Raw genomic sequence first — 24,255 nt, 5'->3', positions numbered from 1 at the left:
GCTTTTAGGTACTAAAAAGTCCTGTTAGTCTTCTATATTTTTATTAAATCTTTTTTCCCCATACTTGGCTCTTTACAGTTGCTTTTGGCTCGTTGAAGCACTTTTTACTGCTACTATGGCTGAACTTAGAGTTGAATTGCCATTTAAAAGTCCCCGAGAAGGTCCACTTGCATGTTTAGCCTGTCTAATCACAAAATGTTTTCGAGACGTTTCTTGTAGGATAAAAAAAAGCTTCAGCAGGTCTTCCGTGTATGTCTGGTTGACAAACTTCCCCCACCGTTTTTCATTTTCAGATTTGCGGTGTTAGAAATCTGTTTCAGGAACACAACGTATCAGAGCAATGATCCTACAGTAGTGCAAAGATCACCCACTACTTTTCTGGTATCACTACTTAAAATCATTTTTGATTTAGTTACTTTTTTTTTGAGCGAGCTGAAATGCTCTCAGCTGTTGTGTAACTTTAATGTCAGACTGAATGGATCAATTCAGTGTCGAATCTGGGCAAACTGATGGAGATGTAATGTGAAAAGAAGCCAGATGAGGTCAGTGTTGTTTCATGGAAGTTTGGAGTCCTGGACCTTAATTGAATCCACGTCGTTCTAAGTACATTAGGCTAAAATCACATTATTCCTTATTAGCCTGTTATATAAAATTAATCTAGGCAGAACTGATAGGACAGCTTGTTTTGCTTGAGTTGGATGTTCTTGCATAAGAAAGTAAGGCTATTTTGTAAGATTGTTGTTTTCTGTTGAACTCTTATATTGTCTTCTGCGTGTACCCACCACAATTCCCAGTTTGTAACTGGGTGCAGAGCGTTAGCTGGATGCCTCAGACAGTTCCAGTTGGACTGCTGTGCAGGAACCCCATCATCCCCGCCCTCCCCCTCTGAGGATGCAGGACGGTGCGGTCCTGAGCTCTGACTCCTGGCGGCTCAGACAAGCAGCCGCGCTCACCGCGGAGACTGTTCGGAGGGGCGCTCTGTCATCCGATTTCTCTCCGTTTTGTCTGTTCATTTCTTTCCTGGGTTTTCCTCTTTCAAACCCTCCACGTGCCACCGTGACCCGTGACAGCATGACGAAACGCGCCCATTTGGGATAATTTTGAATTATGGTTCGATTCAAGCGTAGATGTTCTCTGAGTTGCCTCTGAGGTTACATCCACGGTCTGACTGGATTCTCGCAGCGTGATGGATACAAATGAGTTCGTGATATTGAAACTTTTTTTTGTCGGGTTTTTGGGTGAGTAAGGTTTAACTTTGCTTGTTTTTATTATTCTCAGAGCACATGTTCATAATTGAGACCTCTCTCTACAGCACCAATCTCCATCACCAAGTGGTCTCCCTCTGTTATTACTGGGGAGAAATCACACACTCGTGCCTCTTGAAACCAGTGCTGTCTTAGCAGTTTGTTCCCACTTTTCCAACTGTAAAGGGATCATTTCATGCTTTTCTACACGTGGCCTGGAAATGTCCTTACATTTTCATCAACTAATGCATCACTCTCACCGTCAAATGCATCACCCTCTGTATTGTCCTGTGTGGCCAAATGCACACAATGAGCAGGCTAACTATCAGGAACATCAGTTTCGTCTTTCAGAGTATGTACAGAATGAGGAATTTACAGTATTGTACTATGGCATCATGCCCCAGTGGACAGACCTGACCTATATCAGGGCCAATGGGAATTTCTGGATCTGGCTCATTAGGTGGTAGGAAGAACTCATGTATGAAATTGTGTTGCACATCCTAAACACAATTAGTATTGTCGTGATTTAGATGGTTTGATTGATTCCCTGTACTGAGGGAATGTCCAGTGATGCTTGGTGCTGATTGAGAACCCAAGCATGAATGTAAATGACCTGCCGTTGTCACTCAAAGCCGTGCTATGGCACGTAACTGCAAGCGGTAGAGGCAGCATCAGCAGGCTGAGGGCTTTTTGGAGAGCAGATGCTGTGAGGATATTCCATCTTGGCACCATATGGTGTTACACTGATTGAAAATACTTGGCTTTCTCCAATGGACAAGCAAGGTGATGTATTGCAATTTCAAGGTTTGTGGTTGTGGGATTCAAACGCGAGCTCTTACCTTATAGATTATTCCCAGAGCCTCTGGAGGGGTGGACTTGAGGTGAAGAAGGAAGTGCAAGCTTGAAATGCTTTTAAGATCTTATATAACTGAAATGATACGAGCCAAAACATGATCAGATTTTCACACAAAGCTATGGGGTTGGTAAGGGGAACTCAAGTAAAGAAATAAGACAGCACAATAATACTCTGCTACTTATTTACTGAGGAAAATAAGCTTAATAAATTACCCTTATAAAGGTCTTGTGGACAAATCAGAACGGTTTTGTGGACAGATGAGATAAAAATAGAACATTTCCGTGAAATTAAGTATGAAAATACTGCGTTTTCCCAAATGCAATCGAACAAATGCTCGTGTAATACACATTTTTTGGTGAAGCCTCATCACGAAAAAGTTACCTGAATTTAAATAATCAATTCAGATTTGAATAAATGAATGTTTGTGCCATTTGTTTGAGTCCTTTTTTTTAATCTACGGTACTTTCAGATGTTATGAAGAAACTTGAGGATTTGTTGTAGATAACAAGGTTTGCAAACTTTAAAAAAACGGTTAGTTCTAAAAGTACCTATTTAACACACTTGGGTCATATCCCAAGTTCTTTTGCCATATTGAAAAGTAAAGCTTGTTGTAGACAGGAGGTTCTGGACTGCTGGATGTCCTGCCAGACTTTTAGCCTGGACTCCCCTGGATGTCTGCCATGTAACAGCTGTGGCTCTCACAGTGCTGTTTGGCTAAGCTTAAACCTAACTCAGTTTATGACTGAAAGCATGTTTTTATGTCCCATCTCATTCTAAATGAGGGGGAAAAGAAGCCAGGTGCAGGTGCTGCTAAAAAAAAAAAAAAAAAAAAAGGAAAAGCGGTGAGAGGTTCATCTCATGCTGCAAAGACTTGTAGCAGAGGTCTCCTGTGATAGCTCCTGTCTAGACTGAAAAGGTTTTCTCATCAAGTAAAGCAGAACATGACGTAGTGAGTCACTTGGATTTGTTGCTTCTAATGTTGGGCCAGCGCGGTCGATTCAGCAGAGTACGAGGTCCCGCTGAATATAAAGCATCTGCTTTCCCTGTGAACAGCGACTCAAACACTCTTGTGGGGAGGTAAACTGCCTGAGGGTTCTTCTGTCTCTCTACCATCTAAAAGGGAAAAAAAAGAAGCTTTGAAAGAAGTTCCCGAGTTCTTCTTATAAAGTGCTATTCATAGACTCTCAGTGAGATTTCAGTGTTGGAGATCTTTTCCATTCGTGATGCTTTTCTTTACACGTGGACGTTGTCAGTGGCGCTCATATTAATCAAGACCATTATTTGTTAAAAACTGGCAAGACATTAGACTCGGCGTGGGCAACATTTTTGTTGTAACATTGTACAATTAACTATCTCATTTATGCAATCTTCTTTCAGAGTCTCACTCTGTTCTGTGAGCTTGTATAACAGCATATTGCTATTATTTTAGATTTGAGGACGGGTGACTGCTTTGTAAGAATGTTCTACCTGAAGTTAGAGGAACATTTCCGGTCTTTTTCTTTGCTTTCCATCAATGTCCAGTTTGTAGCACAGTTAGCAAAGTATCTTGGTCAAAAGATCGCCTGATGTCGTAATTCTTCGACACTGATAATATCTTTGTATACTTCACATTTTGCCTTAGAAACACTATTTAGATGTCCACTCTTGGTTAAAAAAACAACAACATTTGGAGGAATCTTTTTAAGGCATTTAACTTTTGGATGGATGGATGGATGAATGAATGATGGATGGATGAATGATGGGCTGCACGGTGGTGTGGTGGTTAGCACTGTTGCCTCACAGCAAGAAGGTTCCAGGTTCAACACCCAGCTGGGGCCTTTCTGTGTGGAGTTTGCATGTTCTCCCCGTGTATGCGTGGGTTCTCTCCAGGTACTCCGGCTTCCTCCCACTGTCCAAAAAATCATGCATGTTAGGTTGACCACCTGCTGGTGGTGGTCGGAGGGGCCGATGGCGCCGGTGCATGGCAGCCTCGCCTCCGTCAGTGTGCCCCAGGGCAGCTGTGGCTACAATCCAGTAGTCTGCCACCATCAGCATAGCACTTTGAGATTCCGTATGAAATGAAAAGTGCTTTACAAATGTAATTGATTATTATTATTTTGACCCTTTTCACACAAACACGACTAATTTGATGATTAAAAATCAAAACTACAACCACTCTCACAACCACCAGAGGTTGCACATACATATTTGAAAAAGCTGACATTTCCCTGCAGCTCATGAGAAGACAGGAGAAATACAGGAAAACAAGGCAAAAGCCTAAATAGATCAGTTTGGAATTGATTACTTACTCCTAGTGATTGGGACATTTTAGAACCGTCTCACACTCCGAGGAAAATGACCTTCTTGAAGGAGTTTTAGAATCCCCTCTGTTTGATTGTTAGGGCCATGTCTCCTGCCAATCAGTCAGGTGCAACAGCTCAGCTGAACTGCAGACACATTTGTGTGTCTTTGCTTTGGAAATGCAAACGACACAGTGATTCCACAATTATATTTGATCAGGGAAAAAAAAGCCTAAAGTAAAGCGATTTATCAAAATTTTCTAGAGGTATGTTTTACAAAGCCAGAGTGCTCAGCTGTTAAATGAATTAGCTTTGAATCCCATCTGTGAGATGTTCTTTTTTAAATTAAATAAACTGCTATTAAATGAACGCCCTTTCATTTTAATCAGGAATTTTTTTTATCAAATGGCGAAAAAATTAATAGCATGTATGTTGTAATGTCTTGGCACTGATTTACCTCACTTAATGGTGTATATCCAGCAGTGACAGTTACATACTGATGCTGAAATGATAAGTCAAGCAGCCCTACCCCTACTTATGCCATTATTCCATATATATATATATATATATGTATATATATATGTGTATATGCTTGAAGGAGGATATCCTGCAGTTTCACAGGTGAGGGTTTTGCTAATACTCTGACATTGCTACATTTCCACCTCAGCCACAGCTCAACGGCCCTGAAAGTATGTTAAGAGCATTATGAATCTTTCAGATCCCTGTTAAAGATTCATGGACCAGAGGTGGCATATGAGATGTCCTCCTCATATCGTAGTCTAATGCTGAGGATTGCTGTGTGCAGCACAGAGAGTGATTCTGGCAACACACCATATGGCCTGTGAGTTATGGAGTTTTTTTAAGGCCTTCTATATACAACTATTAGCTTATAGTTTGTCTGCCATGACAAGACGGTACAAGAATCCAGAAATGAATTGTGGTTGAGTAGTTGAAAAAAAGAGGAAAGATAACTAATCAAATGTACACTTTTTTTAGGCTGTTTATTTTTGTTTGTGCTCTTTTTGTGAAATAGATAAATGAAAAAAAAAATCAATCACTTCTATCAGAACAATTATTTCAGCACTACAACAAACTATACAAGTAGCAACAGAAAAGATCTTCAGAGCATCTGCCGTCAGTTCTTACAGACTCATTTGATCTCTTTCTGCAAAATGGCTGCAAACACAACTCGCTATCACCCCAGCAGCAGCAAACCAATGGCTCATTATGTGATGCCATTTGCAGGAGCCCTCAAACAGTACTGGCTTCTTGAAGGAGAAGCAGTAGGGCAGAAATGGAGCATGACCGTTAGCTGACAGTTTGTACCAGCAGATCTGACAGAGAGCTGGTCTTTGGTCACATTTGTAATCACAGAATAGGTACTATTGAGCATTACTGGGAGTGAACTGGCTACACTGGCATACTGAAATAAAAAACTGCAATAAGGACGGCTCTCAGGAGAGAGTCACAAATGAATAGGAGTCACGTATTTAAAGTGGACTGCAGATAACATCTTTTCAGCCTTGTGACCGAAAATTTTACGCCATGTACAGTAATTAGTTACGGCGCATATAGAAAAAACTAAGCAAACTGCGAAATCTGGGCAAAATGAAATGAGTCGATGGTGCAAAATGAACTGACTGAGAGCGCTTCAGTCGCATAACCAGTTTAGTGTAACACTTAATTAACAGTGATGCAGCCTTTTCCCATCTAGAAAAAGGTTCTGGATCATGATGTAGTGGCAAACCCTTTATTTACGTTTGTTCATTGCTCAAAAAGGTTTGCAATTATCTGCTTCAGCTGCAAGGAGTCAAGTATTGCAGGGATAACTCAAAGCTTACAAGACTGATGATGCTAATGTGGTAGTTTTGTCTTTTTCTTAAATATGAAACATCATGTTCATGTTTAGCGAGCAACATATTAGTAAAGTACAGAGTAAAGATAACTAGGTTTTGCAAAAGGGGGTGTGTAAGTATCTGCTGTTGACAGGCATGTAGTGGGGGAGTATTTTGTGACTGATTTTCATTTTAGAGCAATTTTGTTTCATCAGCTATAATTTTTACAATTGGTAATCCATTTTTTGTTGTTCTCGCACAAATGACAGCTGGAATAGGCTCCAGCCCCCCCGCGACCCTGAATTGGATTAAGCGGATATAGAAAATGGATGGATGGATGGATGGTAATTCATTTTTGGTTGTGCATTTTGGTTCCTGTTAGCTTTGCGTAGGTGGATCTTGGAAATGTGGCCAGTGGCACTAAACACAATGGAAATGGGCTTGCTTAGTCCCTGAGGGCAAACATGTAAGACTGCCTGTGTTAGACAGCAAATATTGCAACGATACGCCAGTAGATTTGTATACACCCACCCAACAAAAGAACCACGCAGGCCTGTTTTATTGCACAATCCAATTTTTTTGTAAAACTCGACCTTTTCTGCATGTACACTTAGCTGTCACATACAGGAAGCAGAGACTGAACGTTAGCTTGGACTGAAAAATATAGCCAACCTGCTAACATAATACTTGGCCTCATTCACCAATAGTTCTTACGAACATATTTGTGCACATTGGATATGCACATTTGTGTGCTGACATGTTTGAACAAAGCATTTGTGTCGTCTTCTGTTGGGCAGTTCATTAAAACACAATAATAAAATGACAGAAATATTTTTGTCAGATTTTTAAAAATAACTTTGGGTCATTTACAAAGCATTTTGCTCACAAAATGGAATATTTTCTGCTGCTGCAAGATATTGCAGATCATGCCCTACAGAAGGAACAAATCTTTCATGACCATGCAGAAGTATTTGCAACGAGCTGTTCTCATGGACCTTTGCCATTGTTTGGAGCCAGCGCTGCTGAGCCATACACAACGGTCCAACCCTGTTCCACCACAAGTACTGTTTCTCTCGGCCACTGGAACATTTTAGCAGAAGCTGGGGAACAAGGTGGGCATATCACAGCCGTCCATCACCCGTGCTCTCGTGGATGCAATAAATCAACTGGCCATGCAATACAAGTTTCCATATACAGCTGAAAAATAAGTTGCAGTCAAGAGGGGATTTAATTGTATTACTGGTCTTCCTAACACCATTGGTGCAATAGAGTGCACACATGTGCGCATTAAAGCATCCTCGCCAGATCCATTCCCATTCCCCTAACTGCAAGCAATATCGCTGCATAAATGTCCAACGCATTTGCGACTCCCAGAACCACTTAATGAACGTGGTCTCTCACTTCCCAGGAGGAGCACATGACTCCTTGGTCTTCCAGAACAGCTCCGTGGGCATTCACGTCGAACAAGGAACAGCTGGTGACGCATTAATCATTGGTGCATGTCATTTCATAATTAAAATTTTCTACAACAGTGACTTTTTATTATGATTTCTTCTATTAGGAGATCAAAGATATGCCCTGGCCCCCTGGTTAATAAGATCACTGACCAACCCTCAGACTCAGCAGGAGGTTTTATATCATCAAATGCACGTAGGCCTATGCACTCGCTCCACAGTCAAGCGCACCATAATTTAAGACAATTCTTAAGAAGATATTGGTGAATGATGCCCCACTGTTCCCAGGGCAAAGATAGTCTTATACTTCCAGCATCCTTGTACACTAAAGCTACATTGTGCTTCTGGTGAGCCAACATCAGAGCTAACTTTAAGCTAGCTCTTAATGGCTGGTAAACTGGAACTGTCACCTTTATTTTGTCTTTGTTCTATTTCTGCATAGAGACAGAGTGCAACAGACTTAAAAAAACCACGACTACGCTGAACTGCACACTGAACACTAGAAACCATGCCCATTAGAGGTTGAAATATTTTGTGCCACAATATACAAAAAGAGAGCTGAAACAAGGCTGAAATGCTAACAAAATGTCTGTTTTTAGGTAAAAACTTTTTTCACTGTCAAAGGTGTGTTGCAGCACCCTAAGTTGGTTAGCTATGTATTCTTATTTTCTAAAGAGAGCAAAGCAAACGTAACAATTTTACTATGTTATCTTCTTTTCCACATTTAAATATAAGAAAATTAGCATGCTGTGAAAATGGTTTATTCGAAGCTTCACAAATTTAGACTGTCCAGACTTGGATATTTGATTTATCCAAATAGTGACAAAGTTCTTGCTGCCATTTTAAAGAAAGAAGTAATTTTACAAATGATGGTACTACTCTGATGTTAACTGTTTGATGCTCACAAGGGAATTAGCTGGTGTGGGGCCTGTCTGTATTGAAACAATGCTCAATTTGAACCTTTTTGGCATCTCATAAAAGCCTTGTTTTAGGTTTTTATCCTTTACCCTTCATACCATCCAGTAGCTTTTAGATATTTTCCAATTTCTTTCAAGTAAACTACCTCCACAATTATGCTTCTAAATGAAATACAAAGCCATTAAAAGCAATGGATTATTTGTCTTTCCTTGGGGATGGTACTTAATATGACTCTTTTTCTTTCTGACAAATGCGGAAGATGTGATGTGTGGGTGTTGCGGCTATGGAGTTAATTAAAGGCTCATTTTACAGATGAAAGTAAGGAGCTGTGTCACAAAACTCTTGCTGCTGAGTACCTCAAAGTAATGTACCGTAATTGAAATGGATAAAATAATTAGTAATTAATGTTAGGATTGTGATGTTACTTTGTTATTTCATAGTGAGCTGGTGAGAGAATGTGTTGGTAATACAGTGAAATAGCATTAGTGCTGTAGTTCTCTTTGCTACTCGGTCGCAATAAAGATGTCAATTTACATCTTGGATTCATTACTGCCCTAACATCACTCCAGGTTGTTGTCTGCCCTTGACTGAGCACAACAATTTGAATCTGTGACAATGATGCTTTTATACCCAGAACTTTCTCTCTTACCACCTGTTTCCCCTTTTTGCTTCTCTGACGTCTTTTGGATTTCACTCTTTTTCTGTCAGATGGGCAGATGAACATCTTGTTGGCACTGTCTGTGCCTAGTGTCAGTGTCACACTCTGGGAATTGTTCAGTTCCTTTGACACAATCTGTTTTCAAGGGGAAGTTAAATGTTGGTCTGGATTACTGTAGTTGTAAGAACAAATGTTACAGCATTTACAAACAGCTACAAAACTATCCAGCACATCCCGGATGAGATTTAGGCAGGAGTTTGAGAGCTAATGCGTTTCTTTTCTGTGCTCTGGCCTTTAGAACATAGACTGTGCCAAGGGGCGGTAATTAATGGCGAGGACACGTTGACATATTTATTACAGATGGCTGTGTTATAAACAGATCTGCAACACTGAGAGGGGTCTGAACATTAATTCATTTTGTCATTTTGATGGAAGGAGACAGAACATTGGGATGATTGGTTTGGGGAAGGCATCAACCGCAGCACGACAGCTCGATGAGACGTCCTGGTGCCAGGCGTCCTGCACTTGTCACTGAGCCAAGCTGGACTTGCAGAAAAAGTGACCCATTTGAATTGAACCTCTGAATTTACAGCTTTGTGTCTGTCTGTGTAGCCATGCAACCGTTCCTTCTCCCACTGGCATTTGCTTTGTTTTTTGACAGACAATGTGAAGTAATTAATTAATGCAATGATGTTCACATCTACAAATGTTTTCTTTTTGTCAGTTTAATTTGCTTCAGTGGAGCTTGTTTTGTGTTATTGGTGAAAAACAGGTGGCACGAAGTGGCTTAAGGCCATTCTTTTGGCTTTTTCTGTTTAGAATTAAAAGCTTGTCTGAGGTTGGAAGCCTGAATGTTTTTGACTGTCTAATTCTTCTTTTCCAGTTGATTAACTTAGCTAATGCTGAACAATTGCAGATTCTTTCAGCGTGCTGATTCTGCCAAGTCAATGGCATAGCTGCATCCATGTTTCTTATCTATCTCCAGCAGCCTGTGTGAGCACATAACTTTTTTTTTACACGAATAAATGATTTTCTCCATGAAAATGAATGCTGAAAATCTGTTCAATTCAACTCTTTTGTTTTGATACAGACGAAATGTTCATGAGATGCTCAGTACAGAAGCGTCAGCATACCATAAACAAACCATGATGGCTCATAAACAGATGGGTTCCCTCTACAGGGGCCTATTCTGCTGAAGCTTGGCTGCAATCTTCCCCTACACGTGGTAAATGGACTGCATTTATATAGAGTCGTTATCCCAAATGCCTGTCACGACGCTTCGCTTTCACACACAACAGACTGCTCCACCACCTCAGTGGCTGTCATCCTGTACACACACACCAAGTGTCAGGTTTAAAAAAAGACCACGTCTCTCTGGGAACCCCCTCCCCCGTCATGAATTCTCTCCTCTCCACCACTGGCATTTTATTTCTGTCTGTCTCCGTCGTGGCCATCCAGTAGTCCCCCTCTTCACCTCCCCCTCTTCCTGCTTTTGTCTGCCAACTACCCAGAGTTCCCCTCTGTCTTGCACATCTGTGTCATTCTCCAGTCTCGTCTTCCTCTCCCTCCTCCTTGACCCCCAGATCCCCTCATGTGGAAGACTCCACTCTGATAGAGACAGCACTTCCACTACAGACTGAGTTATGGCAGCAAAGAAGTGGTTGAGGTTGTCTTAGTGTATACAAGCGATCCAAACACACACACACAACCCCCAGGGTGAGGTGAACCGCCGGTCGTCAGGGAGAGGGGGGTAATTCACGGAGATGTTTAAAAAATGAGGACAACTTTCCAGGAAGTTATTTATTGCGTTGCATTGAGTTGGGCCACAAACAAATGAAAAGAGGAGGTAAAGAAGACAAAGGCGAGACTTTGTCACCTCTGACATGTGGCCATTTGTGGTGTGAGGTGGATGCAGATGTGAGACTGCCAGTTTAGGACAGTTACAGAGATGAAGCAAGGATGTGGAGGAGGGAGTTTACAGAGAGGAGTTATAACCAGCAGTTAAAGAGACAAGCAGTTCAGACAGACTAAAGTAAAGGTCCGTCTGGGTTTATTTTGTGCAACAACTGAAGATCACTGGGGTGTAAATTTATCCCATAAAAAACAGTGTTAGGTCCAAAGAGATTAATGCAATGATGTTCACATCTACAAATGTTTTCTTTTTGTCAGTTTAATTTGCTTCAGTGGAGCTTGTTTTGTGTGACTGGTGAAAAACAGGTGGCACGAAGTGGCTTAAGGCCATTCTTTTGGCTTTTTCTGTTTAGAATTAAAAGCTTGTCTGAGGTTGGAAGCCTGAATGCCTTTGACTGTCTAATTCTTCTTTTCCAGTTGATTATCTTAGCTAATGCTGAACGATTGCAGATTATTTCAGCGTGCTGACTCTGCCAAGTCAATGTCATAACTGCATCCATGTTTCTCTAATCCAGCAGCCTGTGGGAGCACATAACTCTTCTTATTTTTACATGAATAAATGATTTTCTCCACAAAAATGAATGCTGAAAATATATTCATTTCAACTCTTTTGTTTAGATACAGAAAAAATGTTCATGAGATGCTCAGCACAAAAGCTTCAGCATACCATAAACAAACCATGATGGCTCATAAACAGATGGGTTCCCTCTACAGGGGCCTATTCTGAGAGATTTGTCGGCAACATGCAGTTGAATGAAAATAAAATATTTTGCCCGTAATGCAAAATTGAATTTCCATGTTTACCACATTTGTGTGTTTTTTTTTTTTTTTTTTTCCAAACTCAGAATGGCTTTTTCTCCCAACATCTCTTCCCTGCACAGTTCCCCTGCACACAGTTCACTCTGTTTGCCTCGCCTGCCACATCAGCCGGTAGATGAATGATAATAATCTCTCAGCAGTCAATCCCTGTGGCTTCTTTGCCTCTGTGCGACTCCCACGGGGTTGTTTTGAAGAGGGCTGAGTGGGAATAGAAAACTGATCACATAATCTTGGTTTGCCGTTTTCTCGTCTACAGTGAGCAGTGATTTATTTTGTCCGTGAAAGAAATAACACCTAAACCAAGTAAAATGCGTTTTCAAAAAGTCACATAACGCGTCTGTCTCTCCTGTGGCTGCAGGCATCTTCAGATCTGTGATAAACATCCTGAGCTTTTCTCTGAGGCTGAAGCCCCTGACAGCAGCTGCAGTTGCTGATCATGGTTGACTGAGGCAAAAATTCTGATGATTTAAATGTCTTCTCCAACTGATATCGCTCTTTTACACAAGACACTCCAGGCTTTCAAATGATGTCTTAAGAAGTGCCACTGATTAATCAGTCAGGACAGTTTGTGTACATGTCTTCTCATGTATAAAAATCATGGTGACTCAATTTTTATTCAGCTGAATATTTGTAACCTGATATAACGTGATATGTGCAGACATCTTAGTCAGCTGTGAGAACATACATTCAGCATACACACATAGCAGCACAATGATTATATGGCTTTTTGTAACTTAGAGCTTTAGCAATCAATATTATTATGACAATATGGATCTAATGATCATATTAAATATTAAAACGTACAGCAACAGCATCTGCCAGCTGCTCTCAAATGGCCAATAAAAGTTAACTAATGCCATTATAAAGGAAAACCCCCCCTATCTATTATGCCAACTGCAAACAGTTAATTTTGGGACTACATCTCACAAAATTAAAACAATTTAAAGAAATCTCACACCAGAGAGCTAAGATTAAGCCCCTTCTGCCTCAATATTGTCAAACAACTTTTCTCACTTTTCTCACTTTTACCTATACTTGCAGTTGGTTAGGGTTTGAGATGAAGCAACACAGATTCATGATGGAGTGTAAAACACTTACGTTGGTCCAAGAAAAAAGAAACTGCAATTTCTCAGGCGAAGAAAATGTGCAGTAGCTACATTTACCTTCCTCTGTGCTTTACTGCGACACGGCTCCTGAATTGCTGCTGCTGATGATCCCATTCCTGATGTGACGTGACAGCACTGGCGCTTGCGATGCACATATGTCAAACACTGCCACTCTGATGCCATAAAAAGAAGCGGAGAAGTTAGTAGGTGGCATTAAACCCTTGTCCTTCAAGTGAGAGATTGCTGGTTTAAATATTGTCCTGCACAAGCTTTTCCACTGTTGTGTCCCTTTTCTACTTCTGTGATTAGTTACTTTTCAACTTGGCAGCCACCAGATAATGGTTAGGGTTAATAGTTAAAGATACATGGTCTGGTTAGATGTTAAAAAGATACAAGCTTGGGGTTAGGAAACCATACTCATTGGTCATGGTTTCTGTCATGAGACAAGAACCTATCCGGCATCAAACAACTGCCGACCAAAATGTTGTTTGAGCTTTAAGCATGGATTATCAAACTACTTTGTATTTGGTACGGACAAATGTTCCTATTTCTCCATTTCTGTTGGGACAGGGCTGCATTAAAAGACTGTACATGGTAAGAGTTGGATGATAACTTTTCCTGATACAAAACAGGCAAAAAAAAAAACGTCTCATAGGTTCTGTGGCTTTTTTGTGACAGCTCTGTTTTGGAGGTTTTTCATACCCACTTCATCCGATTCAGGGTCATAGGGGGTGTTGGAGCATATCCCAGCTGCCACAGTGGGAGTGTGAGAAGCAGGCAACACACAGGGATAAATTGCCAGTCCATTAAAGAGACAAACAAACAACCATTCACACACACACACACACACACACACACACACACACACACACACACACACACACACACACACACACACACACACACACACCTTAACGCCTACAGTCAATTGAAAATCACCAATTAACCTGATGTGCATGTTTTTGGATGGTGGGAGTAAACCGGAGAGAATCCTTGCACAAAGGGAGACGACACTGCAAACTCCTTACAGAAAGGCTCCAGCTGTGATTTGAACTGGGAACCTTTTTGCTTTGAGGCAAGGGTGCTAACTATCTGGGCTTAGTCAGGCGAAACTAATCTTGATTGATTAGTCTGTTTCACTTCTGAGATTTGTTGGCTGTGACGGCTCAGAGACTTTCCCAAAGGCTCTGAGAGGAAAATACATTTGGGAGTATGTCAATGGAACACTGCTGTATTTGCACTTCAGTATAAACGAGTGACACAGGCCTGGAGCAGCGAGGACAAATCCAATCAGCAGCTCCTGTACAAAGATAACTAACCTTAAATCTAGGCAAGTCAGTGCTGAGAGTGCTAATACAGTGTCTGTACTGTATCGGTCCATAATGGCATTGTGTTTAACTATTTCTTAGACTGAAAATATGTCCAGCAAAATACTTGCTCTTGAGTCAACAGAAGATTTGACTGCACTCACTATAGGACAGAGATTTACAGGCGATGACATTGTCGGAAAATGTTCAGACCGGATTTTCTCCTCATTTGTAATGCTAGACTATCAGGAATCAAACACAAAAAGGATTTGTGCTTCTGCACTGTGACTTCTGCACACACGACTCTGACAGGTCAGTGTTTGTGTCGCAAACACCGTCCTCCCCCAGTAGTTTTCTCAGATAAGGATGCTGCATGGTCCTCTGCCAGAAGGTCATCCATCTTCCTGTGAGGGAGCTCTGCTGATAACAAGAACATCTGACAGTGTGTCCGTTTGTCTGCCAAGAGTCATTACTGCTGGAGGGCCAAACTTACAGAGTGTTGCGTGCCTTATTTCTGCATTAACAGTGAAAATAGAGCTTTAATATGAAAAAGAGAAAGATCAGAAAGAAATTAAAGACACTCTCTCGACTACGAAGGGAGGAGTAGCTGAGATGAATGGCAACATCATGCTAACATCAACTGATTCTGTTCATCAAGTTTCTCTTATTTATAGGATTTTTTTCACAGTCCTCACAACTGATTAACAGTGATAACGATGGGTGCGTTGTACAGACTCAAAGTTGTTTTTTTTCCTTCCCACACGTCTCAGCTCCTCATCTGACACGTGCATTGAACTCTTGTGCTCACCACCCTGTATTTAAAAGGTTTTCTATTCACCTAGAGGACGGTGAAAGCGTTCCTTAAAAGCAAGCTCTTTTCCAGCTATCTGCCACATTCGCCCCAGCTTGATAACCCCAATCTTTTTTTTGAAGAGCTGTGAATTCTCCTGAAACAGAGTGCAGAAAGAATGACAAAGGAGGGGGGGGGTACTTCATACTTTTTAGTTTTTGATCGTCACGCTTAAAAGTATTCAGGTGCTTTTCTGTGTGTGAGAGAATATTTATTTACATCATAAATTTATATTCGTACTGATCCGAAAGAAAAATATAATGCATTGCTCACTGTCTGAAAAATCTCCCAATTTGACCTCAAAACTTACAATAAGGTATCAAACATGGTCCTTCGCTCAGATGTTCACCCCAGAGCAAGCAAAACAAACACTTTCCTTCAGATGTTTGCGTCCTCCTTGATCTCTCCGACGTTACTTGTTTTTCCATGGCTTGTTAAAACAGGGAGCAGTGTGGCTTGAAAGGCCAAAGAGTCGGTTATCTTCAAAGAGCAGAGTTTAATGAATGCTGAGTGGTGCTTGCAGATAGAATAAGTCTCAAATTTATTCAGACGTGCAGATTCTGCTGGATCTTCACTGTGGTTGTACAGCACACTGAAGCAGCGTTTTTTTAATGACATGATACGGAACAGATTGTATGATGAATCAGTTTTAACACTGCTGAAAATGTTACCTCATTCAACAGACCAGTGAATCGGCTTTTGTAGGTCATACATTTCCGTAAAAGTGTCCAGTTTATCAAAACTCCCTCCTCCCTCATATTAACAGGTGTACCCCTGGGTTCTATATGTGAACCACTAATGCAGTTTTATTCATGTGGCACCAAATATCAACTTAAGGTATGTCAAGGCACTTTACAAAGTAAGGTAAATGATTTGTTATGTCAATGTCAGAGGTACAGCAATTCCTTTTTAGCTGGTTATGTGGTATAATGAGTCCTGATATACCCAGGTCCAGATTATTGGGCACATCATGGTAAGAAGGGCTCCCTTCATGGCTGGTGTCAACCACAAGCAAGTGTGGACAGTGGTATGATCTAGGGTAACCTCATCTGGGCAAGTCTAGGTTCAGCTGTGGTCAGCTGACCACATGAATATATGCCGCTTGATCAATACATTTTTCTCTTCCCTGATGGTGTTGTCATACTCAGTTGACAGTGCCGGGATTCATTTGGCTCAGGTTGTGACAGAGTAGTTCAGGGAGGGTTGGACATGAATTTTTGCTTGTGGATTGGTCACTATTGAGTCCAAATAATCTTTGTGATGTGCTGGGGATGACTTTACTTCGCAATCCAACCCTCCCATAATCAATTGATGCAACTCTGAATGGAAAAAAAATGTTGCTCATCTTTTTTTCCAGGCATAGTGTAGTGAATGCTGGTTGGAGCCTGAGATTCATTGTCTGATCTTTTGGAAGGCAGTGCATGTCTTTCTCTATTCCCTATTCCTGTTCTGTCTTCTTCATCTTCCGTGTTGTATTCTTTCTTTCCATTTGTCTGCAGACACCTCAGTTGATTTTCAGTGGCTTGGTCTATTAATCTGTGGGGAAAGACAGAGTGAGAGGGAGACAGATGGTGCAGGAGGAAGACAAAAGGACACAAGGACAGTCGCCCCCTTCCTTTTTAATTTCTCTGTTTAGATTAAAAAAAAACAGGACACATTCCTGCTGTAGGCATGGATACATAATCAGACAAGGCTGTGCTAATATCCTGTTAAGGATGTTTCTTTGTTTTTTTGAACCAACAAAATGTTTTTTGAATTAAAATGATGAAACTCAATTTGCAGCAAAACTTTCCGTGTAAAATTAAATCTGACCACCATAACAACCTCCTCCGAAGTGCTAACAACACATCATTGCCTTCCTGTCCTTTTGGTGCAGACAGGCCACCTCGATGTATGAGACCTGCCTCCTCTGACTCTATTTAAATGTGCTGATGGGTCGTCTGGCTCCTTACATCTTATGTTTCCTCTCATCTGCTGTATAATTTTTTTTTAAAGCCACGATGACGACATGCGAGCCGCTGCTTCGGTGGCACGCTGCCAAGCAACATCTGCAAGAGCCATGAATTTGTTCTCTCCCGGTTCTAAAATAGCACTGCTCGGCCTGCCCAATTCCCTCTCTTAATTGTGTTTTAATGTACATAGAGCAATGGGAACATTTCTGTTTGAGAGTAGAGAGCCGTCAGTTAAAAGCTTGCTCCAATCCATTTTCATTTTTGGTCATGGCATAACAAGTGTTTAATGATCATTGCTTTGAGCGTCATTCTCACATTGAAACCATTTTTTATGCATTTCTTTAGGAAGTCAGTAAATGCAGCCTCTTAGCGTTTTGCTCATTTTAAACTCCCACATGCTGAGAATCTAATGAATATCCTGCACTACAGGTCATTCCTTGCTTTATGTTATGAGAAACACAGGACTTAATTAAGCCACTCTGATTGCATCCACATTTTCTGCCCTTGTCTTTTACCTTTAAATGAAAGCGTTCCTTTTCACAAAACAAGAACTATCCAATTTTTATCCAGAGCTCATTAAATAGGCCATTAAAATGTTAATTTCATAGTCTTCCAGCTCTATGATGTTTAAAATATCTGTTGAAATGAAAACAGTTTCCCTCTTAATAGCCTTTATTGATCTGATTATGTCACGGTGAGCTGGGTTTGATCCATCCCCAGCTCCATTCAGCAGTCAACAAAGGGCTCATTAGTGTCAATGTGTGTGCGACTTGCTCTGGCCACTTGTCTCTCAGCGACCGCAGTCGGAGCCTCATGAATCTGAGTGAAGAGGAAACTGACGTCCCAATGAATGGTATGGAAATAAGAGGGCGCCTGGTGGACGGAACAAACACAAAACTGTCTGTTTAGTGCAACAGACGAGACATTTAACAATGCGATTAATTGACAAATTGTTACTTTGTCATTTCACATGGCTTAACAGGGCATTTTAGTGTCTTGTTAGCAAGTTTTTGGGTTTGCCTGCTGTTACGGCCACCAAGGCACAACATATTTGGAGGACACGAGACAAGATTGAGGGTACAAAAATATATATTTTATTATTAAGCTCTCTGGAACTTTTAGTTCTTGATTCAGCTGCTTTTGATTTTCTGTGAAGAAAAAGAGAGTTAACTTCCCTCAGTTTTCCCATGCCCCAAAAAAAGAAAGAAGAAACACAACCCCAAAAGTATTAACAAAAGTTGGACCTGGTGAGCCGATCAAACATAACAAAACGGTACAGCAGGGGGCCAACCCTATACAGGGCCGTCGAAGCCCCTACTAGTACCGGACTAAAGCAAAAAGGAACCTAATGCAAAAGAAAGATCGAAACCAGGACAACCGGTCCAACAGGCCAAAATCATAACTAGAAAACGAACAAACAAAGACTAACCAAAAATACCGCATGACAGGCTGGATACGTCAGCTGCGGCCTACCGCGACTGGACGAGCGCGCACCGCCTCAAGGCGCGTTCCCGTTGGTAATGGCACGAGCGGAAGCGAGCGGCAAGGTGCAAGTGGAATTTCCCCCGACATGTCGAAACCCAGCCTATTTATAGGCGGACCAACAGCGCCTCCAATGAACGTAAACTAATTAATTACCAAAATACTTACTAATGTGCCCAAAGCACATAACACCTGCTAATTGCTCTATTTCCTGCAACAAGCCAATGAACATAGTGGAACACCTGGCTGCTATAGAGACAAGCACTATACTGTCATTTGGATGAGAAGATTGAAACCACCAGACTGTCAGTTATGGGGATTGTTTTATATATTTATTTTTCCTGACTGTGTGAAGTACTTACAGCTACTCATTGTCTTACCCTTTTGCCATCTAAAACAGCTCCAGCCTCCAATATTTCACTGCAGTTCCAGTGAGAGCTATTTTGTGGATTTTTATACCCCATTGTTTCTGCACCGGGCAATTCAGTGCAGGTTGTTAAAGGCCATTAGATCTTCTTTACCGCGGAATGTCCATGCAGCGTCACGGCCTACAGTGTTCTCCAGGTTGCAACAACACGTCGAAACATGGACTGTTGCAGTGAGGAGTTTAAATAAACCGCTGTGAAAGTTTTGAGGTTTGAACTGTTATAAATAAAAAAGTATTTCCACACTGCAGAAGCTGGCTGACGGATGTGCGATACTCTCACATAGCTCTATTGCTTCCAAGTTGCCAAAAAATACAAGTTATATTGCCATGAAAAGTTGCTTAAAGTAACTCCTCGTAAATCACTCTGTAACGTGACCAAATCTGTCAATGCTCTCATGTATTCACAGCTGATGCCTGCGCTGTCTGTTTCCTCTGCAGAGACGATTTAATTTCAAAGCTCCCCCGCTGCCGCTCTGCTTAGCTCATGATAAGAGAAGTTTCATCAGTTCCTCCTGCTTGTATTTATTAAAGTTGGAATCCAGAATCTTTTTTACAGCAGATATTTTGGCTTGTCATCGCATGAAAAGAGCCAATTACAAGCAGTGTGATTCATCACACTTTTAACCATCGAGCATTATTTAGGGGAGCCAGTTGAAGGGTTCTTGTACTGGGAAATTTCTCGGTGTCATGCCTTACTGGGATGCTTAATGGTCATAGTTCACCTGTGCTGTTCCTGCTCTGACGAGTCAAAACTGTTTGCTGTGAAAAAAGCTGATTAGGATTTTTGGTATTTTCTGTCATTCATATTGGATGCTCATGTTAAATATGGCCTCTTTTGAATTTCAGAGAATTAGGTAAATTGATATCATATTAGTCTCTGTCATCCAAAATATTCACCATTCACACGAGCAATGAGAGCTCATGCTACTCCAGACACAGAAAGCTTTCTAAACACAGGCTAAAATGGTAATAAGCAATGGGCGCTGCCTTCCAGAAGTCGGCCAATCAGAGAAAAGTGAGCTTTTAGGAAGAGGGTCCTTAAAGAGGAAGCAGCTGACATAGCTTCTTAGACAGAAATCGAAGCTTCATAAAGAAAAAAAAACAATCTGATTTTTTTTTTCTAAGTTGTTAATCATGCAAAGCAACTCTAATGGAATATATAAAGTTTTAAATTACAGCTCTACATTACCCCAAGGACATATTACATTTTTCAATTTAAAAGGATGCGGTCAGTGTCTGCCATCAGGTGGGAGGCTTTAAGTAACCTACACTAGTTGGCAAGGTGAAGCGCTTAATTTGTTCAAAAACAACAATGTTTTATTACTGCTGCATTGTTTTTCAGCAGAAATGGTTCTTATAAAGCTTTTTTTCTTGTTGGTTCAAGTATGAAAACCCATGTTGGGTTTTGAGATTATTTGTGTGACATTAGTCGCTGAGATAAATAACAGGACATTTTTACATGATAAGTTTTGCAACCACTTATAGTAGCCTGTAAATCCTACTCTTTTTAAAATGTTGCAGAAAGCTGCCACAGAGCTTGTACTCGAATAAGTTGTTTGCTGTCGAAGTGCGCGTAGGTGATCTTTGTTTTTTCCACACAGGAACTTATGTACTCCAGATATATTTATATTGGATCTAATACACCAGATGTTATTGTTGGATCTGCCTGCATGAAGCTTACTGTCGGGGCAAATTAAATACAAGTGGAGACCTGTAGACGATGTGAAAGCCAAGTTTTGAGGTCCGGGGAGGAGAGCTTTCAAATACAGCAAATTTTAGAGTGCATTATAAATCACCGTGATATTTGATTGAATTTATTGATCAGTGGACACGAAGGACTTATTTTCTTTGTGCCCTGATGGCTTCGGAGAATCTTGAGAAATGATTTTCTGTCTTGGTGTACCTCTTTACAATCCCCTAATTCCCTTCTGAAAGGAGGGCAGGAAGAGTTTAATCTCCTGAAAAAGACAGGCGTATGGATTTGACTTTGTCACCTCTCATGAGGTTGGATATTCTGAGGCAGTGGACAGAGCTGAGTCTCAAATCTCTCTTTTAAAGCCTAGAGTTTCCGGGCTGTAACCCTCAGAGGCTCATTTTGCTCTAAAATAACTTTGAAATCTTGATTTTGGGGGATTCTTGATGAGATGCACTTGCTCTTATAATGCTTTTGCTGAGCCTCCAAGTAAGGGGTCAGTTCAGTTTTCTGAAAATTGTCCGTGGCTGGGGTTTGGAAAATTACTTTGCTACAAGTAAATGAGAATGTTAACACCGAAGGTGAACATCATCTTGGACTAACACTTATTGGGTGGAGGATTTCAATTTATGAAACCATATATTACTTATTATTCTGGGATATTTATTCAGGCCCACAGTCCTGTGGTACTTTGCAGACTTTGGATTGAGGCTTTTTCTTGGCCAATCAAAACTGTTTTGAACTTTTAGTGACAGGCTGTATAAGCAATGCAAACTTTTAATTCAAGTCATTACAGTGCAGCTCATCTCCCCTGTATTATAGAGAGTGACACATCCTATGTTCTATGCTCTGTTTAAAACAGGTTGATGCAGTTGTAGAACCTGTACAAAGCAAAAACTAATTAAAGCATTTCCCCTCTTTTGGTAAGTATGTTTATTTGCTCTTGTGGTGAGCATTAAACAGATCAGTTGCTGTGGCTCTTTTGGATCTGTTTTTTTAATGATTAAACAAACAAGATGAAGAGAGTTCATTAGTGAGATGGGCAGATTTTACTACAAAAGCCGCTGTTTCTCCCTGGCTTGCAGTGTTTGTGCTAAACTAAGATGAAGCTTCATATTTGGCATATTTTCTTCTCAGAATATGTATACAAAGGATTTAGCTCAGATTTTTGAAAATTGAGGTTGAAGCAACACAAAATCGTGTCAAGTCAGACTCAGAATCTATTTTAAAAACCTGTTTGTAAAGGATATTTTAGACAAACACACGAAGCTTAATAATCTGGTCTCAACAAACATCCCTATTAGCTGGTCAAACAGGGAAGTCTCTATATTTAGAGCAGTAACTTGGTAACAATCTTCGTACCCGTGGGACGTGCTCCAAAGTGATCCTCCTCTTTGTGGCTCTTCAAAGGGAGATAAAGTTTCCCGTGCAGCGGCATGTTTAGCTTGGGTCAGAGCTGCTGTGTGCAGGATTTTGGATCAGAGAAAAGGAAGGAAAAGCAAGGAGAGGATCGGATTAGAAGTTTGTAAGATCGATCCGTGGTTGAGATGACATTTTTCTTAGTCTCTTCTACCTGCTCTGATTCTGCTGCATAGAAATGGAAATATTCAAAATAATTAGAAATCATTAAGAGACGCTGCAAGTAAATGATCGGCGTGTTAGAACGTTTGTGTCTCATTCGGTCATGATAGAGCTCATGCAAAGCTGAACTAGTTGATTGAGACAACGGCGGAGAGTTTTCTGCCAACAAAAGTCCGTGAGTGACCTTTACAGCACAGCTGTGCAAAGGAAAGTGAATCATTGATGACAGGACACGGTCCCTCGACCATGAGCTAGTTGCTCCCCATGGAGTGATGCAACAGAATGCATCCACAGGAATTATTTTATCCTTAATGCAGTTGACAGTCTATAATAAACTTAAATATAAGAGTGTATGTGAAGCCTTTGACTGCTGTATAATCAAAACTGGGATACGTTCATCGATTTCTAATAGGTTTGTTTGTTAGTTTGTTCTCCACCTAAAAGCATGTTTATTTGCATTTTATTGCTTTAGTCACGTTAACATAATCGTGAACAGAAGTTCAGGTCTGACCTCTGGTATTTGGTGTAAATTTTATAAATGTGGCAATGAAGTCCTACCATGCCAAACATAATGGAGCCATTGGACCTCATCCAAATTTGGAAAACAATTTTAGTTGAACAGATTTGTTGGGATTATTTTTTCTTTTTCAGATTTGTCACTAATAATCTGCTGCCTGACACCAACATCAGCATCATAATGTCATCTAGTGGGGACAACATAAAACTGAACATTTAATCAGGCAGTTGTTAACAGTTGCTTTCCAAATAGTTCACCACACAAATAGCTGTTATTTAAATATTTGTTTCAGTTGTGACTTGATCACATGAAATTTGATTATTGATTGAAAAAAAGATACAGAGCAGTATCTTCAGGTGCTTTTATAGTAAATGTCTCCACATGAGTTACATTCACATAGTTAAAATGCAGATCTGGTATTCTGAGTACTCTGATTGGTAAAATTAAAAAAAAAAGAAAAGATGTTTTTTCCTCTGCAAATTCACCTGCAGGCATTAGTATTTAGTCAGGAGATGACCCAAAGGTGCATCACAAGCCTGACAAATGTTTTCATAGGAGCCATGAGAATAAAACAGTAAGCTGTGAGGGTCAAAGGTTGATGATGAAGAATGTAAAGTATTTTTCTTCTTACATATATGTTGTATGTTGTAACCCAGGCCAGAAGACACTTTAACCTACATATTGTTTGATTTTTTTTCTTCACAGTTAACATCTGGATGATGAGAGGGTTATCAGGTGAGCATATCCATCCATCCATCCATCCATCCATCCATCCATCCATCCATCCATCCATCCATCCATCCATCCATCCATCCATCCATTAACAGTAATAACAGCATACAGCAGAGACACATAAAAAGGTGGAAGTGAGACATATTGTCATTTCCACTATTCCCAAGACGCAACGGATAGAAATTAAACTCTTAATGGACAGCTGAAGACTAATTTACAGCTTTATGACAGACTAAGCTCCCAAAACAGGCAGCTCATGAATAAAACAAGACCACAAGCCACACACCATTGAACACCAATATTTGTCATTCCTCTCAGTAACTGTCCTGTTTCTCTAAAGTCACACACGTGGCAGCATACATAGCATAAAAATGCTTTGACACCTTCTTCTTCTTTCTGACAGCCACTGACAGTTTCAACACAGAGCCCACTCCCCCCTTGCAGAAAAAAATCTGCAATGAATCTCGTCTGCGGTGGGAGGTAGAGATCTGTGGAGAAGAATTCAAAAGGGACATGGCTCTCATAGATCCACAGCACTGGTGTAACTTCACGCACTTCATCAGGTAAGACCAAAACCTGAAGATTGGTAATTATTACCAGTATCTGAGCCAATAACAGTCTCTCCATGACTTCC

At 40.7% G+C, this 24,255-nt stretch overlaps 1 protein-coding gene across 1 annotated transcript in view; it reads left to right on the top strand.

The window, feature by feature from the left end:
* Window positions 1–810: 810 nt before the first annotated feature.
* LOC142370248 (receptor activity-modifying protein 3-like) overlaps window positions 811–24,255 on the top strand; it is a 37,486-nt gene continuing 14,041 nt past the window's right edge. Inside the window, exons 1-3 of the mRNA XM_075452730.1 lie at window positions 811–1,238; window positions 23,595–23,624; window positions 24,025–24,184. Of these exons, the coding sequence (XP_075308845.1) occupies window positions 1,187–1,238; window positions 23,595–23,624; window positions 24,025–24,184 (242 nt within the window). The 5' untranslated portion in view covers window positions 811–1,186. The remainder of the gene's footprint in view (window positions 1,239–23,594; window positions 23,625–24,024; window positions 24,185–24,255) is intronic.

This window comes from Odontesthes bonariensis, chromosome 20 (genome assembly GCF_027942865.1).
Source record: "Odontesthes bonariensis isolate fOdoBon6 chromosome 20, fOdoBon6.hap1, whole genome shotgun sequence".
NCBI classification, from domain to species: Eukaryota; Metazoa; Chordata; class Actinopteri; order Atheriniformes; family Atherinopsidae; genus Odontesthes; species Odontesthes bonariensis.
Note: the sequence above shows the minus strand (reverse complement) of the source record. Positions and strands in the feature narration are given on the sequence as shown.